Below are 24,554 nucleotides of genomic sequence, written 5' to 3'. Positions count from 1 at the left end.
CTCGAGCACCAACGCCACCCAGGCCCAACCCCGTCACCACCTCGCCGCCCGGATCCACTCCACCACCTCGGTGTTTGCATGCCTCCCGCTCCACGCTCGCACCTCGCCATCTTGCTGCTTCCCGCACCATCGAAGGCCGCCGGACCCGCGACTAGGTCACTGCCGAGCCTCCTCGCGACCAAGAATGGAACCCCGGTGACCTCCCGTGCTCGGATCTGGCCGCCCCGACGCCTCCGCTCGCGGATCCGGCGAGCCCCATTCGTATCACGCCGCCTCCGCTCCTCCCTGCCATCGCAAGCGCCACCGTCGATCTCCCTGCTTGTGCGGGAGCACGAGGACCACGAGCACGCCTCGCTCGCCTGGGCCAGCCGGCCTCGTTGGCCCAACCACAGCCCAGCGCCTCCCCAGCCCACTGCGCAGCAGGCCCAGCGCACCAGCCTCTGCACCGAGCGGGCCTCAGCCCACTAGGTGAGGCCAACCCCAGCGCCCATCCGCCCCTGTTGCGGTCCAGCTCTTGTTTTTTTTTCAGTTCGGCGAATTTATCTCTTTATCCAGAAAGCTGCCAGTTTGCAGGAAAGCCCTTATGGATCATGCATATAATAACTCACAATTGGTGCATCGGATTAAAATGATTTATATATGAAACTTGCTCAGAATTTTGTCTAGTTTAATAATATGCAACTTTCATCCATGTTAAAATGTTTAAAATGTTGTTTGTTTAAATTTGTGCTCCTATGCCATGCTAAAATGATTTAATTCATAACTATTCAACCGTAGCTCCGAATTAAATAAACTTTATATGTAAATGGGGTAGAAACATGCCTAGTTTAACATGGCGACCTTTATTTGCATGTTAAACAACTCTAAAACTGTGTTTAGGGCAGAACAGTACCAAATCTATAATATGCTCATGAGGAGTTTCCGGAATTGTTGTTCGTTGCTTCCGGCCTCATTTAACCTTGACTAGATAGGTAGTTTTCATTTGCTTCATCTCTTGCCATGCTAACAACATTTAATCTTGTTGGGTATAAACGAGAGAGAACTAAATAAGTCATGTGGTGTTTTCTTCAATATGCAACTCCGTTGCATAATGGAGCTCCACTTAATTTGTAGGATTGTTTGTGCACTTTGCCATGCCATGCCTCATTAAACCGGACATGCATCATACTTGTTTGCGCATCATGCCATGTTTATGTGGTGGTTGTTTACTATGTTGTGTGCTTCTTTCCGGAGTTGCTTCTTCGGGTTGGTTCCGATAACATCGTGTTTGGGAGGAACCGTTCGACTACGTCCGTTTGTCTTCTTCATGGACTCGTTCTTCTTCCTTGCGGGATTTCAGGCAAGATGACCATACACTCGAAATCACTTCTATCTTTGCTTGCTAGATGCTCGCTCTTTTGCTATGCCTATGCTGCGATACCTACCACTTGCTTATCATGCCTCCCTTATTGTTGAACCAAGCCTCTAACCCACCTTGTCCTAGCAAACCGTTGATTGGCTATGTTACCGCTTTGCTCAACCCCTCTTATAGCGTTGTTAGTTGCAGGTGAAGACTGAAGTTTGTTCCTTGCTGGAACATGGAGATGTTGTTCCTTGTTGGAACATGTTTACTTGTTGGGGTATCACATTATATCTTATTTAATTAATGCATCTATATACTTGGTAAAGGGTGGAAGGCTCGGCCTTATGCCTGGTGTTTTGTTCCACTCTTGCCGCCCTAGTTTCCGTCATATCGGTGTTATGTTCCCGGATTTTGCGTTCCTTACGCGGTTGCGCTGTAATGGGAACCCCTTGACAGTTCGCCTTAAGTAAAGCTCTTCCAGCAATGCCCAACATTGGTTTTACCATTCGCCACCTAGCCTTTTTTCCCTTGGGTTTCGCGGACTCAAGGGTCATCATTATTTTACCCCCCCCCCCCCGGGCCAGTGCTCCTCTGAGTGTTGGTCCAACCTGTCAGTTGCCGGTGACCACTAGGGGCAACTCTGGGTTGGCCTACCCGTACCTAGGACAATCTGAGTGTGCCCTGAGAAAGAGATATGTGCAGCTCCTATCGGGATTTGTCGGCACATTCGGGTGGTGTTGCTGGTTTAGTTTTACCCTGTCGAAATGTCTTGTTGTACCGGGATACCGAGTCTGATCGGAACGTCTCGGGAGGAGGTCTATTCCTTCGTTGACCGTGAGAGCTTGTGATGGGCTAAGTTGGGACACCCCTGCAGGGATTGAACTTTCGAAAGCCGTGCCCGCGGTTATGGGCAGATGGGAATTTGTTAACGTCCGGTTGTAGAAAATCTAAACTTGACCTTAATTAAAATGAATCAACAGCGTGTGTTACCGTGATGGTCTCTTTCCGGCGGAGTCCGGGAAGTGAACACGGTGTTGGAGTTATGTTTGGCGTAGGTTGTTCTAGGATCACTTCTTGATCATAGTTTCTCGATCGTGCCTTGCCTTCTCTTCTCGCTCTCTTTTGCGAATATGTTAGCCACCATATATGCTAGTCGCTTGCTGCAGCTCCACCTCATACCTTTACCTTACCCATAAGCTTAAATAGTCTTGATCACGAGGGTGCGAGATTGCTGAGTCCCCGTGGCTCACAGATACTTCCAAAACCAGTTTGCAGGTGCCGATGAGTCCGTGCAGATGATGCAACCAAGCTCAAGGAGGAGTTCTATGAAGATCTTGTCCTTTATGTTGTTCCATTCTAGTTGATCAGTAGTGGAGCCTAGTTGGGGTCGATCGGGGACCTTGGTCGCATTTGGGGTTCTTCTTTTATTTTGGTTCCATAGTCAGACCTTGATTGTATCTGGATGATGTAATGTTTTATTCATGTAATTGTGTGAAGTGACGATTGTAAGCCAACTATGTATCTCTTTTCCCTTATGTATTACATGGGTTGTGTGAAGATTACCTCACTTGCGACATTGCTTTCAATGCGGTTATGCCTCTAAGTCGTGCTTCGACACGTGGGAGATATAGCCGCATCGAGGGCGTTACACCCGGTGAATTCCACTCGATGTTATCATCACGGTGAACATAAGAGGATCCACCCTCGAGGTTCACACTTGCGGGGTTGCACAACAGAGCCGTAACAGAAGTGGTTAAGGAGGAAATCACCCTCGATGACCACGACCGAATAGGTACACTACAGAGATCTCATCAGGAGTGATGTAAGAGGGTCCACCCTCGACACTCGATAGTAACTCTATAGAGTCGTACAACTAGGGGTGATGTGGGGTGTTGGGGCCTGTATGTCGATCACGTTGATCGAGTCGTCGAACATAAAGCGGGGCAACTAGGACAAGGTGGGGGTCACTGATGGATCACTAAGCAACCTATACTAAGCAGTTTAGGATAAGAAGGTAAGGTAACAATAAGCAGGTAACAAAAATAGGCTATGCATCAGAGTAGGATCATACAGAAAGTGGTAGTAGTTCTAATGCAAGCATGAGATGGGAAGAAATGGGCGATATCAGAATGCTCAAGGAGGGTTTGCTTGCCTGGTTGCTCTGGCAAGGGGGGGGGGGTTGTCGTCGACATAGTCGATCACAGGGGCGGCATCGGTCTCGGGGTCTACAGGATAGAAGAGGGGGAAGAAACAGTAAATACAGAGCAAACAATGCATCACAAGGCATAACATGATGATAGGCAGAGCTAGGGTTGTCCTAACATAGTACTACACATTGCAGACGGAGGGGTTAAACATCCGAGGATGAATCCCCGACGTTAGACGAATTCTGACAGATGAAAGAGAGGGGATGGTTCCATTTTCAGTATGCTAGGGGCACGTGACAGGTGATTGGACCGCGTATTCATATTCGTTGGATTTTTCTGAGCAACTTTCATATAGAAAACATTTTCATCAGAGTTATGGATTATTTTCTATGATTTTTCGAACATTAAAGCACTTCCAGAAATTATTTAAAATGACAGTAAAGGAAAAATGACGTCAGCATTGCATGGGGATGATGCCAGCAGTCAATAGACTCGCTGACCAGGGTCAAACCTGACCTGTGGGTCCAGTGGGACCCACATGTCAGCCTCTGTTAGTGTAACCGTAATTTATACTAAACTAACAAGCTAATTAGAGAGGTGGGCCTCGGATGTCAGTGAGTGATTAGGTTAACTAATTAGTTTTAATTATAAAAATGTTTTAATTATTTTAATTCACGATGGGGCTCGCATGTCAGTGCCACTGGGCGGCCCAGTCGGTAGTTGACTGGGTCAAGCCAGTCAACTGGACCATCACGACCCACTAGTCAGCGACCCAGGGGCGGGGCCCACTGAGCCACATCGACGTCAGCGCCAGAGAGAGCTCCGGCAAGCCTCTCCCGCGGCGGCCCTTCACCGGAGACGGCCGGAAAATAAGCACAGGGCTCCGTTTCACACCCAGCCAAGTGCATTCGAACGCCCGCGGCAGCGCGCGTCGGGCGGCGGTCATTGCGCGAGCAGGGGAGGACGGGACCGACGGCGGTGGTGAGCACGGGCGGAGACGACGTTCGGGACCTCGTCGGGATCGCGCTACGGGGCACGGGGAGGGTCACGCGTGGGCGCGTTGGAAAGCGCGTGCGAAGTAGAGTCGATCTGCGGTGGAGGTGTGGTCGGAGGAGCACCATTGCAACGACGGCGAGCTCGTCGGCAAACGACGGCGCTCGGGAGCCATGACGATTGGCGATGCGGGCGCGCAAGCAAGCAAATAAAAGTCCAGGCAGCCTCTACGTGGCGCGACAAGCGCGAGGGTGGCACGCACAGGGCCCAAAGGTCACCGTGGCTACACCGGCGACAAGCGTGAGCGGCGGGGTGTTCGGTCGTCGGTTGCATCGGCGGCTACTAAACGTGGGCGAGCTAACGGAGAGGGGGAGAGTGGCAGTGAGCTCGGGGAGGGAGCGAGGTAGCCGGAATCGACGGCGACATACGGCGGCGATCCGAGGAAGGAGAAGAAGACGGCGGCGGTGTAGGGGCTTCCCGTCTCGCTTCGGTCGGCGTAGTCGACGTAGAGGACAGAGGCAAAGCGAGCTCGCACGGTGGTGAGGCGAGGAGGTTGTGGTGGCCGCGATGACGACGCGGCGACCGGGTCGGTCTCCTCTCCAAAACGAAGCAGAGGGAGAGGTGGATCTCGGGGAGGAGAGGTGCAAGTGGGGGGAGAGGGGAACGAGGCGACAGGGAGGGAGGGGGTCCTTATCCCCTCTTCGGCAAGGCGCGTGGCGACGAGCGGGTTCGACGGCGACCGCTCGCGCGGGTCGGCCGAACAGGAGGAAGGGGAAGACGACAGGGGAGGGGGAGTGGGCCGGCTGGCGTGGGTCGACGGCCAGCTGGGCTGTTTGGCCCAGTGGGGCAGGGGCTTTCTCTCTCTCTCTCTGACTTTTCCCTTTTCCTTTTCTTTTTGTTTTCTTTTATTTGCTTTGTTTTGCATTTTCTTTTAATACCAAATGAGTTTTGTTTTGAACAAAACTTGGCACATAAAACTAACACAATACCTTGAGATGGAACAAAAAGTTTGGGGGCAAAAGGAGTTGCCTAATTAATTTTAGAAATTGAAAAGGCCAATTTAAATGCTGCTAGAGCATTGAATTAATTCCCATGGGTATTTTGGGAATTCAGAAGAGGTTGGTTCCAACATGACAATATTACTCAGTGATTATTTGCCACACTTTGAACATTTTAGTTTTCATGTTTGGCAAATTTGAATTTTTGACTTTGAATTTGAGTTTGAACATGAACAATGATTTGGATCAAGTGAGTATTAGCAACAGTAGTGTGATGACATGACACCATCAACAGGGGATTACTTTAGCATGACACTGGGGGTGTTACAAATCTCCTCCACTACAAGAAAGCTCGTCCCGAGATTTAAGTGGGGAATTAAAGAGTAACTTCGGGAGAACTGACTCTTATAGGGTTAATTATCTGATGAACAATTCAGGGAATGAGGCAGAAGTATCTCCCGAGTTGAAACTTAATAAAACATCGAGAGCAAAGTATGAAGGTACAATAGGAAGTTTCAAGAGGATCGACAAACGATTGATACCTGAACCAAGTGTGAGAAAGGGATTCAGAGCATCAGGAATAGATCATCTCTCGGAAGGTGGCTCGTGACATGATATGAAGCCAAGCAGGAGGAATAACCTTAGAAACAGGGGGTACAACAGAGTCAGGTTCCGATCCTGCGGAACTATGGGTTATGGGCCCACCATGTGGGTCAAAATAGAAGGAGCGATGACATCTTGCACGGTCATGATAGCAAGGCATGTCAGAGGGTAGCCTGTCAGTTATCTCGGCAATAATGTCGGTACCAAGGGCGAGGGACGAAGAGAACCATTTCCTGCTCGTTGAACGAGGTAGGCCATTAGGCAAGGTTCTCGTCCATCGGCGGCTACCGGAATGTCATCAACAATAGTAACGGGGTCTTTACTGACAGAGTTTTACAATGAGGTGCTTACCTAAGCAAGAAATTATCTCTACTGAGATAAGTTAGTTTACCGAAAAGGTTAAACAAAAGAATGGAAAGGAAATAAAAAATGATTAGTATATTAATCAGAACAATGGAAACGAAAATGTGTTTAAACACAATTATCAGGATTATATCCTTCCCAAGGACAAGTAGAGGATGATATCCATGACAGGATAGTAAGTAGATAACCAATTAGGTAAAGGGAAACAATTTCATGACATTACCCATACAACGGTGTTTGGATAATTGATAAAGAAAATTTAGTATCATGCTTCAAATGTTCTTATTGGAGATCGGATTACCACAGACATGCTTCGAGATAGCACTGACATGGTTTCAAGCAAAGGTCAGACTTTGGATACACCAAGGATCCATCGGAAACAATTTAGAAAATAAGTCATACAATTTTAGTAGGGAAAAGATGAGGGTGTGGCCGGCGGGCTTAGCCACAATCCATCGACATGCCGAATAGGATGTATTTCCAAAATTATATGAACAAGTTTGTGTTGGGGAAGACAAGAATGTTGTCGATGATAACATAAATCATCGATGGGAAGGGTTGTATTTCTCATCATGAATTCGATTGATATCCTGGAAAAGCTCAGAATGTTGATGATGATCATGACACATTTGTCGAGAGATTTCATGTAGATGTAATCGATCGGCGGTGACATCTAGTCAAAAGAATGATGAAGCGAAAGGTTATTGGAACCACGGGTATGACACAAACTTGAAATCAAGCTTGATGTTCAAGGCGAAATGATATGACAAGGAAGATCGACGTAGGCTTAGCTCATCGTCAAAAATTGTGCTCCGGGAAGAAGGACCAGGTAGCACAGTTAAAATTTAGCACGATAATGATATAGACGATTAGGCTAGGAATGAGTTGAAGGATTATTAAACTCGTAAGCAACAAAAATTACTTAGAGTTATAGAATCGGAGTGTGGAATCGATTCACTTATCGGCGTTCTCGAGTGACTAACAACTCAAAACCCGGGGAATCCTGAATCGATGAGAAGCAGTACCAGATGAAGACTCATAGGAAGCAACATGGTTCTTTGTTATTCTTGAGATACCGGAGGGCAATACTCGAAGGAAGATCAAAATAGAGGTTGCGGAGATGCATTGATCTGTAGAAGACACGTGCTTTAACTTGTTCGAGAAATGGAATCAAAGAAAAACAATCATGGTCGGAACCACGGTTGCAAAGTACCAAGCATAGATACAAGATGAAGTTATAACAAGGGGAATAATATTATTACAAGAAGCTTCATGATAAGTTCCACACCGGGTCCATGGGCATGAACATAGAGTTGAAGGTCGACTCCCACTTCTACAATGCATAACCTTTCATTTTACTTCTCGCTCTTGATGAAGCTGTAGTATTGAAATTTTATCTGACGAAAAGCCAGTAGAGTATAACCCGCATAACTTTCGAGTTCAAACTGATTAGGGAAGGCATAGGTTCAACCCATCGGCGCATCTTAGGAACATATATCATAAATTTCAAGAATAATAACACAAGCTCGGTAGTAGAGCATGCTTGAGAAAGCGGAGGATACAATTTACCAAAAGCATTACGTATCCGAGGAAAGGCTCACAAGCTTATTGAATATGAAGGACGTTGTCGGATAAAATCCGAAAAAGGGGGGCTTGGTGGTCCACAAGGGATTTGATGTGAGCATCAGTATTCAACCACAGGAAGAGAGAATGCAATGAGATCAGATTATAGAAACAACTGACTAACTCAAGGCTCAATTGCAAAGTAATTATGAATTCCAAGACAAGGGATCAGAACCAATGCTCTGATTAGGGATGGATAGGTAGAATAGCCATAGGGGTACAATCGATGGCGATTTGATTGGTCGAGATCCTGCACATGTTAAAATGACGTTTGAGCCGGAAGGATGAATTCTAGGATTTGATTGAGGATTGCGAGCATTCGCAACATATTGTATCAACGGACTCAAAATGAGAATCACAAAGGCTGACATTAAGATTACTAGACTTATGGTATTAACCATAATGCAAGCAAGAAAGAAATTCAAGAACAATAGGCTATTGAGGATTTTCACAAGAACGAATGGTGTTTCGAAGTTTTTTGTGAAGTACATGAATCAACTGAGGATGAGCGGATACTCGGTAGGTGCACAAAGTTATCCGTAGGGGTATTCAGGTGACAAGGAACTGCAAGGCGGTAAGCTCAAAGGATTCTCGGAACAAAGGAGAGCAGTTCAGGGCATTCTTGTAATAACACTATCAATGGGATAGAATGTAAGATTGGCTAGGGTGTGTAGTTATCCATAAGGATATTTCGCTCGTAGGGAATTGCAAAGGCAACAAGTACAAAGTCTCGAGAGAATATCGTAGAGTATCTTCGGAATCTTCTGATGTAGCAGGCGATCATCTGAAATAAGGGGCTCTCCAGGCGGATGTGATCACGAGATCCTAATGTTCGAGTTAGTAAAACCATTTAACCCGAATAGAAGAGAGATCAGAATCCCAAAGTATAGACGAGGAATAAAATATCCTAATACCACCCAAATGGCGACGTGGGCCCGTAAGACACACAGACATGTTAGTAAAAGTTTTTGTAGTGACTAGACTCAACTTCGGTCAAGGAGTTGGAAAGGGGGATCCAACAGGCAGTCGACTCTGATACCAACTTGTGATGCCCTCGATTCAACCGTACACTAATCATACATGCAAATGTGTACAATCAAGATCAAGGACTCACGAGAAGATATCACAACACAACTCTAGACACAAATTGAAAATAATACAAGCATTATATTGCAAGCCAGGGGCCTCGTGGGCTCGAATACATAAGCTTGAATACACAAGAGTCAGCGGAAGCAACAATATCTGAGTACAGACATGAGTTAAACAAGTTTGCCTTAAGAAGGCTAGCACAAAAGCAACATCGATCGAAAAGGCAAGGCCTCCTGCCTGGGAGCCTCCTAACTACTCCTTGTCGTTAGTGGTCATCACGTAGTAGTAGGCACCGTCGGGGTAGTACTAATCATCAGTTGTGTCATCTGGCTCCTGGGATCTGTCATCTGGCTGCAACAATCGGGTATGTGGGGAAAAGAGGTAGCAATGCAACCGTGAGTACTCATCCAAAGTACTCGCAAGACTTATATCAGATCTAAACTAAGTATGCATCTATATCAAAGGAAAAGGGCTATATCTGTGGACTAAACTGCAGAATGCCAGAAGAGAAGGGGGAAATCCTAGCCTATCGAATACTAGCATCTTCTGGAACCCACCATCTTGCAACAACGAGAGGGAGTAGAGTAGCATAAAGTAAAGTAGTAGAAGTGCTATCAACCTCGGCCAGAGATCCTTTCTCGACTCCCAGCGAGAAAACAATCCAAGAGCCATACTATTCATTTCTCATCACGATCCAATTCTCATCACAATCCAATTCTCATCACAAGTATCCAGTTCTAGTTGTATCGATCGGGATACAACTCCAAGTGTCCGTTACCGTAGGACAGGCTATCAATAGATGTTTTCTTCCCTGCAGGGGTGCACCAACTTACCCACCATGCTCGATTAACTCCGGCCACATACACTTTCCTGGGTCATGCTCGGCCTCGGCCAAACAATATGCCGCCACCCGACCTAGGCTTAATAGAGAGGTCAGCAGGTCGGACTAAACCTATAACCCAGGGGTCATGGGCCATCTCCCCGGGAACTCCTGCACGTTGCATACGCGGTCGGTGAGCAGACCTAGCTACCTCCTTCAACAAGGCAGGAGCTTACGCAGTCCAACCCGGTGCACGCCGCTTAGTCGCTGACGTCTATTAAGCTTCGGCTGATGTATACGACGCAGAACGCCCATACTATGCCCATGTGATGGTTAGTGCTATCAGGCCAGCGGCCCCTCGGATCAAATATCCAAATCGTAGTGGATTAGGAGCACGCGGTAACAAGCAGAGACTCACGAAAGATGTGACCCCGTTGCCCCGTCTAGAGTACTTGCGGCAAGGGCTAAGAATGCCCGGCCACGCCTTATAAGTATCTCGCGGGCACCTTCTAGGTCAACCCGACTCCACATCACTCGCTATTCAGCTCGTGCGGGTACCCCTCAGGGTCGACCCGTCTTTAGTAACATGGTTCAGTGTAAAGTCATAGTAATCATAGTAACTGGGTGTCTAACACCAAGGGGAAAACCCGAGGAATCACCCCCGGTGAATTCCACTCGATGTTATCATCAAGATGAACGTAAGAGGATCCACCCTCGAGGTTCACACTTGCGGGATTGCACGACGGAGCCGTAACGGAAGTGGTTAAGGAGGAAATTACCCTCGATGACCACGACCGAATAGCTACACTACAGAGATCTCATCAGGAGTGATGTAAGAGGGTCCACCCTCGGCACTCGATAGTAACTCTGCAGAGTCGTACAACTAGGGGGGTGATGTGCAGTGTCGGGGCCTAGACGTCGATCACGTTGATCAAGTCATCGAACATAAAGCGGGGCAACTGGGACAAGGTGGGGGTCACTGATGGATCACTAACCAACCTATACTAAGCAGTTTAGGATAAGAAGGTAAGGTAACAATAAGCAGGTAACAAAAACAGGCTATGCATCAGAGTAGGATCATACAGAAAGCAGTAGCAGTTCTAATGCAAGCATGAGAGGGAAATAAATGGGCGATATCGGAATGCTCAAGGAGGGTTTGCTTGCCTGGTTGCTCTGGCAAGGGGGGGGGGGTCGTCGTCGACGTAGTCGATCACACGGGCGGCATCGGTCTCAGGGTCTACCAGAGAGAAGAGTGGGAAGAAATAGTAAATACAGAGCAAACAATGCATCACAAGGCATAACATGACGATAGGCAGAGCTAGGGTTGTCCTAACATAGTACTACACATTGCAGACGGAGGGGATAAACATCCGAGGATGAATCCCCGGCGTTAGACGAATTCCGACAGATGAAAGAGAGGGGACGATTCCATGTTCAGTATGCTAGGGGCATGTGACAGGTGATTGGACCGCGTATTCGGATTCGCTGGATTTTTTTGAGCAACTTTCATATAGAAAACATTTTCATCGGAGTTACGGATTATTTTCTATGATTTTTCAAAGATTAAAGCATTTCCAGAAATTATTTAAAATGACAGAAAAGGAAAAATGACGTCAGCATTGCATGGGGATGACGCCAGCAGTCAACAGACTCGCTGACCAGGGTCAAACCTGTCCTGTGGGTCTAGTGGGACCCACATGTCAGCCTCTATTAGTCTAACAGTAATTTATACTAAACTAACAGGCTAATTAGAGGGGTGGGCCCCAGATGTCAGTGAGTGATTAGGTTAACTAATTAGTTTTAATTATAAAAATGTTTTAGTTAGTTTAATTCATGGTGGGGCCCGCATGTCAGTGCCACTGGGCGGCCCTGTCAGCAGTTGACTGGGTCAACCCAGTCAACTGGGCCATCAGGGCACACTGGTCAGCGACCCAGGGGCGGGGCCCACTGAGCCACGTCGGTGAGCCTCTCCCGCGGCGGCCCTTCGCCGGAGACGGCCGGAAAACGAGCACAGGGTTCCATTTCACACCCAGCCAGGTGCGTTCGAACGCCCGCAGCAGCGCGCGTCGGGCGGCGGTCATTGCGCGAGCAGGGGAGGACGGGACCGACGGCGGTGGCGAGCTTGGGCGGAGGCGGCGTTCGGGAACTCGTCGGGATCACGCTACGGGGCACGGGAAGGGTCGTGCGTGGGCGCGTTGGAAAGCACGTGCGAAGGAGAGGCGATCTGCGGCGGAGGTGTGGCTGGAGGAGCACCATTGCGACGACGGCGAGCTCGTCGGCAAACGGTGGCGCTCGGGAGCCATGACGATTGGCGATGTGGGCGCGCTAGCGAGCAAATAAAAGGCCAGGCGGCCTCTACGTGACGCGACGAGCGCGAGGGTGGCACGCACGGGACCCAAAGGTCACCGTGGCTATGCCAGCGACAAGCGCGAGCGGCGGGGTGTTCGGTCGTCGGTTGCATCGGCGGCTACGAAACATGGGTGAGCTAACGGAGAGGGGGAGGAGAAGCGGGAGCTCACAGCGGAGCCGTAGGGAGTGGCAGTGAGCTCGGGGAGGGCGCGAGGTAGCCGGAATCGACGTCGACAGACGGCGGTGATCTAAGGAAGGAGAAGAAGACGGCGACGGTGTAGGGGCTTCCCGTCTCGCTCCGGTCGGCGTACTCGACATAGAGGACGGAGGTAGAGCGAGTTGGCACGGTGGTGAGGCGAGGAGGTCGTGGTGGCCGCGATGAGGACGCGACGACGGTGGCGACCGCGTCGGTCTCCTCTCCAAAACGAGTCAGAGGGAGAGGTGGATCTAGGGGAGGAGAGGTGCAAGTGGGGGGAGAGGGGAACGAGGTGACAGGGAAGGAGGGGATCCTTATCCCCTCTTTGGCGAGGCGCGTGGCAACAAGCGGGTTCGACGGTGATCGCTCGCGCGGGTCGATCGAATAGGAGGAAGGGGAAGACGGCAGGGGAGGGAGAGTGGGCCGGCTGGCATGGGCCAACGGCCAGCTGGGCCGTTTGGCCCAGTGGGGCAGGGGCTTTCTCTCTCTCTCTCTCTCTCTCTCTCTGACTTTTCCCTTTTCCTTTTGTTTTTGTTTTCTTTTATTTGCTCTGTTTTGCATTTTCTTTTAGTACCAAATGAGTTTTGTTTTGAACAAAACTTGGCACATAAAACTAACACAATACCTTGGGATGGAACAAAAAGTTTGGGGGCAAAAGGAGTTGCCTAATTAATTTTAGAAATTGAAAAGGCCAATTTAAATGCTGCTGGAGCACTGAATTAATTCCCATGGGTATTTTGGGAATTCAGAAGAGGTTGGTTCCAACATGACAATTACGCAGTGATTATTTGCCACACTTTGAACATTTTAGTTTTCATGTTTGGAAAATTTGAATTTTTGACTTTGAATTTGAGTTTAAACATGAACAGTGATTTGGATCAAGTGAGTATTAGCAACAGTAGTGTGATGACATGGCACCATCAACAGGGGATTTCTGTAGCATGACTCTGGGGGTGTTACAATATTATTGCAAACATTATTATCAATCTCATATTCATCATGGGGCTTAAATAAATTTTCAAGATCATAAGAAGAATCATCCAATCATGATCATTGCAACAAATAGAAGTCATAGCAAAACTAGTATCCCCAAGCGTGAGGTTTTGCATATCATTAACACAATTGTCATTAAGAGAATTTATAATAACATCATCACAATCATGCTTTTCATCAAAGGAACTATCAAGTATGGGTGCAATAGCAATTATCTCATGTTTAACATAAGGAACTATAGCAAACTCATCTTCATAAATATTGGCATCATGGCCACATGAATAGCAAGCATCATGTTCATCAAGGGATATTTCAATCAAATCATCGGAATCATAATTATCTATAGATTCATGCATATCATTATTTTCTTCCAAAGCAACGATCATTCTTTCAATAAATTCTTTGACATAGACATTATGAGCATAGTTTTCATAGCAATATTAAGTATGTCAAGATTTTCAGATTCGTAGAGAGTAATATCATACTTTTCAATCAAAGAAGCAACTTCATAAGCACCCTTAAAAGCAACAAATTCTTCAATTTGTTCGATATAGTAGTAACTATAAACACCCTTTGCATAAGAAGATAAGATTTCTTTATCGTTAAACTCACATAGGTAGGGGCGGTGTTTTTTAGGGTTCTTAGAGCAACAAGTAAAATCATAAATTTCACAAAGATTCCAAGCATAACACAACAATCTGTTTATTTGATCCCATAAGAGTCTTCCTTTTTCAGACAAACGATGACGCACAAAATGAGCATGCTCATCTAAAGATTTCCCATCAACTAGGCTAGTTGGGGTTTCAGTACTAGCGCATAAGGATCGAAGATGATCCAAGTAGAACACTTTAAGTGGATCCATATCAATAGATTTTTAGCAAGCAAAGATGCAAGCAAATAGAAGGTACATGGAAACACAAAAAAATATACATGCGGTAGGAAGGCGAAGAAAAGGCAAAGGTGAAGTGGGGGAGAGAAAAACGAGAGGCGAATGGCAAATAATGTAATGCGAGGGTTAAGAGTTTGTGATGGGTACTTGGTATGTCTTGACTTGGCGTAGATCTCCCCGGCAACGGCGCCAGAAATCCTTCTTGCTACGTCTTGAGCATGCGTTGGTTTTCCCTTGAAGAGGAAAGGGTGATGCAGCAAAGTAGCGTAAGTATTTCCCTCAGTTTTTGAGAACCTAGGTATCAATCCAGTAGGAGACTACATGCAAATCCCCTAGTACCTGCACAAACAAACAAGAACCTCACAACCAATGCGATAAAGGGGTTGTCAATCCCTTCACGGTCACTTACGAGAGTGAGATCTGATAGAGATAATAAGATAAGTATTTTTGGTATTTTTGTGATATAGATTGGAAAATAAAGATTGCAAAATAAATAGTAAACTAGAACTGTAGATTGGAAACTTATATGATGTAAAGTAGACCCGGGGGCCATAGGTTTCACTAGTGGCTTCTCCCAAGATAGCATGTATTACGGTGGGTGAACAAATTATGCCAATCAATAGATAGAAAAGCGCATAGTTATGATAATATCTAAGGCAATGATCATGTATATAGGCATCATGTCCGTGACAAGTAGACCGAAACGATTCTGCATCTACTACTATTACTCCACACATTAACCGCTATCCAGCATGCATCTAGAGTATTAAGTTCATAAGAATGGAGTAATGCTTTAGGCAAGATGACATGATATAGAGGGATAAAATCAAGCAATATGATATAAACCCCATCTTTTTATCCTCGATGGCAACAATACAATACGTGTCGTTTCCCTTTCTGTCACTGGGATCGAACACCGCAAGATTGAACCCAAAGCTAAGCACTTCTCCCATTGCAAGAAAGATCAATCTAGTAGGCCAAACCAAACTGATAATTCGAAGAGACTTTCAAAGATATCAAATCATGCATATAAGAATTCAGAGAAGAATCAAATAATATTCATAGATAATCAAGTTCATAAACCCACAATTCATCGGATCTCGGCAAACACACCGCAAAAAGAGTTACATCGAATAGATCTCCAAGAAGATCGAGGAGAACTTTGTATTGAGATCCAAATAGAGAGAAGAAGTCATCTAGCTAATAACTATGGACCCGAAGGTCTGGGGTAAACTACTCACACATCATCGGAGAGGCTATGGTGTTGATGTAGAAGCCCTCCGTGATCGAATCCCCCTCCAACAGATTGCCGGAAAAGGCCCCCAGATGGGATCTCACGGGTATAGAAGGTTGCGGCGGTGGAAAAGGTATTTCGCTGCTCTCCGAAAAGGTTTCAGGGTATAAGATTATATACAGGCGAAAGAAGTAGGTCGGTGGAGCTGCGAGGGGCCCACGAGGGTGGGGGCGCACCTGGCCCCACTGGGTGCGCCCTCCTACCGCATGGCCGCCTCGTTGCTTCCTTGACGTCCACTCCAAGTCTCCTGGATCACGTTTGTTCCAAAAAAGATCCTCACGAAGTTTTCATTCCATTTGGATTCCGTTTGATATTCCTTTTCTGCGAAACACTGAAATAGGCAAAAAACAAGAATTTGCACTGGGCTTGTGGTTAATAGGTTAGTCCCAAAAATAATATATAAAGGTATATTAAAGCCCATCCAAAATAGATAATATAATGGCATGGAACAATATAAAAATATAGATACGTTGGAGACGTATCACTAGTCAAGTAGAGGCATACTAGGGACAGTCTGTTTTGTCTATGTATTCACACATGTACTAAGTTTCCAACTAATACAATTCTAGCATGAATAATAAACATTTATCATGATGTAAGGAAATATAAATAACAACTTTATTATTTCCTCTAGGGCATATTTCCTTCAGATACTACATGTAATTATTACGAGAGAGGAAAATATGGTTGTAGAAATTTTCATGTTACTAAATTACTTCTTGTTATGTTGAGATCGTCAATGTTTTATTCCTCTTCTTTGCATATATTAGATATTTATTGTCTTGATAATTTGTTTGCTTATAAAATTCCCAGGCATAGGATGAGAGTTTGACTTAAATGTGTTTGTCACATGTTTCATGATACTCTCTTTGTGATTCAATTATTATCTTTCGTGTGAGCATCGTTGAAATCTTAAGCCTATCTTAATTGCTATAAAGAAAGAGCTTGTTGGGATGCAACCCAATGAATAAATATTATTTTTGCCTTCTACATTCTGTTCTTGAGTGTTTGCATAATTATGCTACTGTTATGATTGTGTTTTTCATGTTTTAGTTAGTGTTTGTGCCAAGCAAAGCCTTTGGGATCATGTTGGGTGATAGTTTTTTGATCTTGTTGAAAAACAGAAACTTTTAAGCCTAGTAAAACAATTTTATTTAATCACATAAGCAAGATAAAATCCTGATTTTTGTACACAAGATTTATATATAAATTGCCTACGTGGTCCTAATTTTTTAGAATTTTTGGAGTTACAGAAGTATTCGAAGTTTTCAGATTGCTACAAACTGTTCTGTTTTTGATAGATTCTGTTTTCTTTGCGTTGTGTGCTTATTTTGATGAATCTTTGGTTTGTATTGGAGGGTATAAGCCATGGTAAATTTGGAATACAATAGATATAATGCAAAAATAAAATATGAATGGGTTTGAAACAGTACTTAGAGTAGTGATTTGCTTTGTTATTCTAACGGATCTCACGAAGGTTTTGTTGAGTTTTGTGTGATTGAAGTTTTCAAGTTTTGGGTGAGATCACGATGGATGAAGGAATAAGGAGTAATAAGAGCCCAAGATTCGCGATGTCCATGGCACCCCAAGTTATTATCCAAAGAGGAACAAGCAACTAAGCTTGGGGATGCCCCGAGTGGCATCCCCTCTTTCTTCTGACGATCATCGGCATTTTACTTGGAGCTATATTTTTATTCGTCACATATCATGAGTTTTGCTTGGAGCGTCTTGTGTTATATTAGTCTTTGCTTGTTTTGCTTTTTAGTTTGAGTCAAGTATCCTTGCTGAACACACCTATTTGAGAGAGCCAAAATTATGCTATGATTTGTTAGAATTGCTCTATGTGCCTCACTTAATTTTTTGAGCTATGGAATTGCTCTAGTGCTTCACTTATATCTTTTTGAGCACAGTGTGCTTTAATATCTTTGAAGAAATACTCTCGTGCTTCACTTAGATTTATTTGAGAGTCAGTAAATTTTTAAGAAATTCTCTCATGCTTCACTTAAATTATTTTGAGAGAAGAAATTTTTTATGCTCCTGTTCTTCACTTAGATTTGTTTGAGCTATCAAAAGCAACATATGAAACTAGTCCCGAAGTGATAGATATTCAAGAGGGATATAATAAAAACTTCCATGAAGATCATTGGACAAAATAAACTTGATTCTTTGTAATAGCTTTGCGATATGATGATAGTGATATGTGAGTCATGTTGATGAGTAATTATGGTTTAGTAAGAATATTGGGGTTAAGGTTTGTGATTCCCTATGCAAGCACAAAAGTCAATAGTTATGAAATGAAATTACATCCTACTTGTGCTACATTATTCAGTGTTAGTTATGCTTAATGCTCGCTTATGAGATTTTTCATTTCTTGGTTGGATGCTTCTCAATCTTTTGCTAGCCTTCACTTGTACTAAGTGGGATTACTACTTTTGCATCCAAAATCCGTAAACCCAGGTTTTCCATATGAGTCCACCATACCTACCTATATGCGGTATTTCTGTGCCCTTCTAAGCAAATTTGTATGTGCCATCTCTAATTTTCTCCAAATAATTTTCCTTTTTGTGTGCTTGTACTGCTCATGAAAATGTAGGGGGTGGCTGATATTTTCCCATGCTAGATGTGTTATTCTCAAGATGAGTGTTTATTCACTTGTCATTGCATGAGAGTACGACAAAGGTATTAGGGATGCCCAATCCTGAAATGAAAAATAAATTTACTTTATATTGTCAAATAATAAATTCCTTGGAAAGTGTTGGTATGGACGGCACCCGTGGATTCGGTTAGCCATGGAATGTGAAAGTATGGTGGAAAAAGGAATAAACTTTAATTTATGTTTGGGAACCGCCTATCATATATCAAGCATGGAAAGTATTTGGAACTACTCGATCGTTTTCGTTGACAGGAAAAGCATGCCACCCAAAATGTTTTATCTCTATCTTTTCCGCTTTGAGATCTAGTACCTCTACAAATCCCTACTTCCCTCTGCAAAGGGCCTTTCTATTTACTTTATGAAATTTTTATTTTTTACTTGAGTCTCCATCTTCTCTTATAAAGCACCACCTAAGTGGCACTATGATCATACTTGAGCATTGGGTGTAGCTAATATGCGAGTGTGTTTCATGAAGGGATCAATGATTGAGCATAATGGGCTAGGGATAACTCGCTTTAGTGTTGATATTTTGAAAGACATGGTTGCTTGTTGGTATGCTCGAGTATTGAAATCTTCATGTCAAAACTAGACTATTGCTTTTGAATCATATAAAAGTCCAAGCGTCCATGCTACAAAATAAAAGAATATGTGATGAACATGATAGGCACCATTCCACATCAAAAATTCTATTTTTATCATTTATCTACTCAAGGACGAGCCGGAATTAAGCTTGGGGATGCTGATACGTCTCCAACGTATCTATAATTTTTTTATTGTTCCATGTTGTTATATTATCATTCTCGGATATTTTACAATCGTTTTATAGCAAATTTATATCATTTTTTGGGACAAACCTATTGACATAGTGCCCAGTGCCAGTTGCTGTTTTTTGCTTGTTTTTTACTTCACATAAAATCAATACCAAACGGAGTTCAAATGCAGCGAAACTTTTTGGAGATTTTTTCTGGACCAGAAGACACACGATGTGCCAAAGAAATACCAGAAGGGGGCTCCGAGGGGAGCACAACCCACCTGGTGGGTTGTACCCACCTCGGCCGCCTCCCGCACCGCCTATTTTCTCTATAAATACCTCGAAAACCCCCAAACCCTATGGGAGTCGATGAAACACAATTCCAGCCGCCGCAAGTTCTAGAAACACCAGATCCAATCTAGACATCATCACAGAGGGGTTCATCATCCTCATTGGTGCCTCTCCGATGATGCGTGAGTAGTTCATTTTAGACCTTCGGGTCCATAGTTAGTAGCTAGATGGCTCCCTCTCTTTCTTTTGATTCTCAATACAATGGTCTCTTGGAGATCTATTTCATGTAACTCTTTTTGCGGTGTGTTTGTTGGGATCTGATGAACTTTGAGTTTATGATCAGACCTATTTTATCCATGAATGTTATTTGAGTTTTGATCTATTATATGCATGATTGCTTATAGCCTCATATTTCTTCTTCAAATATTTGGTTTACTTAGGCCAACTAGATCGATTTTTCTTGCCATGGGAAGGGGTGCTTTCTGAAGGGTTCGATCTTACGGTGCTCAATCCCAGTCATAGAAGGGGACATGACACGTATGTATCGTTGCTATTAAGGATAACAAGATGGGGTCTATTCCTACATGAATAGATCTTGTCTACATCATGTCATCGCCTTATTGCATTATTCCGTTTCTCTATGAACTTAATACACTAGATGCATGCTGGATAGCGATCGATGATGTGGAGTAATAGTAGTAGATGCAAGCAGGAGTCGGTCTACTAATCTTGGGCGTGATGCCTATATAATGATCATTGCCTGGACATCGTCATAATTATTTGAAGTTCTATCAATTGCACAACAGTAATTTGTTTACCCACCATATGCTATTTTTCTCGAGAGAAGCCACTAGTAAAATCTACAGCCCCCGGGTCTCTGAGATCTATTTTTATTCACTTTTATTTTCAGATATATTATTTCAAAAACCCAAAAATACCTTGCTGCAATTTTTATTACTTCTTTTATTTTGCGTTTTCTTGAGATCTTTTTATCCAATCTATCACAATTTTATCCCGTCAACTTGCTAATTTCCTGCGCCGTTACCCATAAGAGGGATTGACAACCCCTCATAAGCGTTGCGTTGCAAGTATTTGTTCTTTGTGTACAGGTACAATTTACATAGTCTTTTTTGATTCTCCTACTGGATTGATACCTTGGTTTCATCACTGAGGGAAATACCTACCGTTGATGTGCTGCATCATCCCTTCCTCTTTGGGGAAATACTGACGTAGTTCAAGACGCATCAGTCATATCATGAACAGGCACGCGTGGTGCGCTCTGACATGCATAATGTTGTGTAGTCCACCCGTCCTAGGACCCCCTTGAGGTGATAGCTCGAAGAAAATGGCTCTGTGCTAATGGGATGCATCAGCTAAAGTTTGTTGTAGGAAACTTGGTCCAGATGCTAAGGTAAAATATGATGGTTAGTTGGAGTAAAAATATGTCACAGAGGCTTAAGGTAGGAAGAACTACAATACTGTGCAATTTGAGATGATTTGGACAAAGATTGAATATAATTGCTTCACAACTACCAATCTGGTCCAGAATATGAATTTGGATGACGCACTCACATGGGGTATTGGATTAAGCTGAAATGTTGTGGAGAGGAGTTATTTGGGCATATGAAGGCACTGTAAAAATTTCATACCATTTGTTACGCCAAAATGGTACTTCCTTCACATTGGTTTCTTTTGAACAAAAACTTGAGAGAATTCTTGAGAATTATTGGCTCAATGAAATGAGCTCAAATTTGGAGGAGGGAGGTTATATAGGTAGAGGATGGTTCTGGCCAAATTTCAGAATTTATGGAGCAATATAAAATATAGTTGCTTCACAAACTGAAAATATGACCAGAAACAAAGATTAGATGGTGTGCTCACCATGAGCATGGAATCTTGAATATTTTTGTATATCCAAGGTTCATATGGTCCCAGGGAATTTTGGGAATGACACAAATATAGGTTGCTTCACAACCAAGGGCAAGCAGGATTATTCCTTTAATAGAAAAAGGAATATTCCCAAGAAAAAGAATTTGGGATTGGGCTAAGATGGAAATGACATGGTATTGGGAAGGATTTGAGAGTGACAAGCCACCTGGAAGAGTAAGAAGAGATAATCTTCCCAGGTTTCAAGACCATAGAGCCACAGAAAAGAAAATCCAAATCAAAATTCAAATTCAAATAAATCAACGGAAAAAGAAAGGACCAAAATTCAGGATGTCACACCCCGAGATATGTTTTTCGTGCACTTGTGTGGTCATGTTTGGTTGTTGCTTCCCCTACTGGTCTGATGGTGCTATGGCATGACGCGGTCTCATCATTGCGGCTCTCCTATAGGCCCCCCGTGGGCGCAACCCAGCTTCCCTTGCTGCGCGTGCTGCTGGTGACCATGGGCACAGGTATGGCCTACGCGCCCGAGCAGGAGCCGTGGTGATCGGGGCCTGCGGGCTTGCCCCCCTGGCGGTTCTCCTTATCCCCTAGCAGTGTCTCCCTTCAAGCTACAACGACGGCTCTAGCGTGGCGGCTTGTTGAGGTCACTGTGGTCATTTTCCAACGATGGTTGTCTTCGACGGCGTGCCAGCTTGGTCGTGTGGAGGGTGTGTGTAGCCTCGCAATGACTCTTTTTTCGGCACTGCTCCAGCCCCTGGCGACCTTCGACCTACGTCTTCCGGTGTTTAGAGTTTGTCGACGTCTCTGCCGGTGCGGCTCTGGCCACGACGATCTAGTCGCTACACCCATTCCAGCTTCATCGACTCGCCAGTGTCTTGGCGGCTCCGACCCGATGGCTCAGATCTGTGTTCTCTCTAGTTCCCTACTTGTTGGCGTCTCTAGTCGTCGTCGCTCCCCCTGGGCCGACTCTTTTTGCCCTGCCGGGTCCCCGACCATGTCCTCCTCCACATGTCATATTGCGCCAGATCCAAAGCTCGTGTTCTACAGCACTTAGTGCCTCCCTCTAGCGGCAGGTCTAGCCCCACCCCCTCCTATGGTGGCGGTTCCAACCGATGGCGTGACTTTCTCATCTCTGGTTTCCATTCCAGTGGCTATGAGATTGCTCAGACTCAGGTCAGGGCGAAATCCCAGCTTGGCTTGCCGATCCTGGCAGCAGTGACACTTCCGGGTGTTGTTTCCCTTCTTGGAGGCATTGTTATGGCCTTTATGTGCGCCCTTCTTCGAGCTCAAGGGAAACTCTAGGTCCGGCTCTTCGGATCGGATGGCGACGGCATCACGGCATCGTTCTCCTACATGAAGGCATCATCTTGATCACTCACGGTGTCCCCATGGATGTCTCTGCAGATGTTAATGTCTGGTTGGTGTCGGTTGCCTCTCTTGCTTGGGGCATGGTGGGTTTAGCTATGTTGTTTTCTCCGTTTGGGTCGAGCATCCCTTTTCGCTCTGCCCTAGGCACCATATTCACGCCTTTTGCATTCGTGGCATGTGTTGGATCCTTAACTGTACTCATTATCTTTCTTTCTATCAATGAAAAGAAATGCAAACTTTGCATATTCACGAAAAAGTGCTACTATCCGTACTTTGGAAGATTTGGGAGTCCCAAAACCACTAGCTCTTATTTAGATTTATGGACTCGTTGGTTTTGAAAACCATCTGGTACGAACAGAATGCCCATTTCTCACTTCCTTGTTATCCAAAAACTTTTTCTATATCATGTCAGAAAAAAACTTTTTAAAGCATAGGGCAGGAAGCAGGTAAATTATAATCCCGTGTAAAAATAAAATAATTAACAGAAGAAAAATATAATTCTAGCCTAGAAGAAATTCTCTAAAATTCCCAAAATCGCTGTAACGTTGCCGCGCAGCATGATTAGTAGTCAACCTCCATCAGGATTGGCTAAAAAACTGCTCGACGCCGGTCACCTTTTTAGTAGTGAACGACACACCTGCCCGTGCAATTGCATAGATAGCACAAGAGCGTTAGCGCTGTAAGGCTTTCTACTGAACGTTCAGCGAGAAGATTATCCAGAAAACAAGATCTAATCATGTGCGGCGCGAACGCGAGTGAGTGCAATCCCCGATAGTGCAGAAGGTACGGCGGAACAGTTCGAGCTCTGAATCGAATGGACGACTTGACGTGACGGCTCTCATGACACATGAGACCCGTAGCCCGCCCCGTCTCCAGTGCTGCTGCTGCAGGCCAGGCCTGGCTTGCTAGGTGGCCGGTAGGTAGTGCTGCCGTTGCCCACGACGCCACTATTGTGATCCCACCGGCCGGGCTTCGTCCCGATCGCACGCACCTGCATGATCCTCTGTGCGCCTGCCTGCCGCTGCACCCCAATGGCCACCAGTGCCAGTTCGTGTGCGCGCACACAGCGAAACGAGCTTGTGGATAGACACCACAGCAGACAGACACGACTATACGAGTATTATACTCCTACATTGAATTCCTTTGCGCTGCATCTACTTATATTCTATAGCAGCTTGTCGAGTCCTATATCATTTTGATAACATTCTTCTTAGAGGTAATAGCACCGGGAGTCCCACAACTTGTCCTAGATGTGACGATTTGGTTCCAAACTTGCAAAAGCCAACTATTGAGTCTCACAACTTGCACCCAATGTGCAAATTTAGTCCTAGCCAATCAGACGACGACAAGTGGAGCCTAGTCAGCAGAGCCGGTCAGCGCAGCACATTTTGCAATTACCACCCTGGCCTTAGCAGTAATCAACTCGTACTACACCGCACTTCTCATTTCTCCCTTGCGTTACCTTCCAAGCCCTCCGCCGAGCCCCTCGGCGTCGCAGTCCTCGCCCAGGGCACGGCTGGCGGCGTGCACCTGCGAGGCGATGGCGTCGCGGAGGCAGCGGAACTTCCGCGAGAACTCGGGCGCTGGCGCGCCGCCCTTGGCCCCGCTGGCGTCTTCCTCCTCAAGGCCGACGGCTTCCGCTCGCTGGCCGAGGGCGAGGTCGTCGAGTTCGCCGTCTCGGAGGGCGACGACGGCCGCACCAAGGCCGTCGACCGCACCAAGGCCGTCGACGTCACCGGCCCCGACGGATCCTTCGTGCAGGGCGGCGCGGGCGGCGGCGGTGGCTGGGGCGGCTTCGGATCCCGTGGCGGTGGCGGATCTCGCGGCGGCGGGGGCTTCGGCGGCCGCGGCGGGGACGGATCTGGCGGCTACGGAGGTGGGTACGGTGGTGGCGGTGGCGGA

General features: G+C 45.6%; 1 protein-coding gene across 1 annotated transcript in view; it reads left to right on the top strand.

Moving 5' to 3' along the window:
- Positions 1–23,963: 23,963 nt before the first annotated feature.
- LOC119357878 (glycine-rich protein 2-like) overlaps positions 23,964–24,554 on the top strand; it is a 1,270-nt gene continuing 679 nt past the window's right edge. Inside the window, exon 1 of the mRNA XM_037624668.1 lies at positions 23,964–24,553. Within this exon, the coding sequence (XP_037480565.1) occupies positions 23,964–24,553 (590 nt within the window). The remainder of the gene's footprint in view (position 24,554) is intronic.

The sequence above is a fragment of the Triticum dicoccoides genome, chromosome 2A (genome assembly GCF_002162155.2).
Source record: "Triticum dicoccoides isolate Atlit2015 ecotype Zavitan chromosome 2A, WEW_v2.0, whole genome shotgun sequence".
NCBI classification, from domain to species: domain Eukaryota; kingdom Viridiplantae; phylum Streptophyta; class Magnoliopsida; order Poales; family Poaceae; genus Triticum; species Triticum dicoccoides.
The sequence above is the reverse complement of the archived record's forward strand: the minus strand, read 5'-3'. Positions and strand labels throughout refer to the sequence as shown.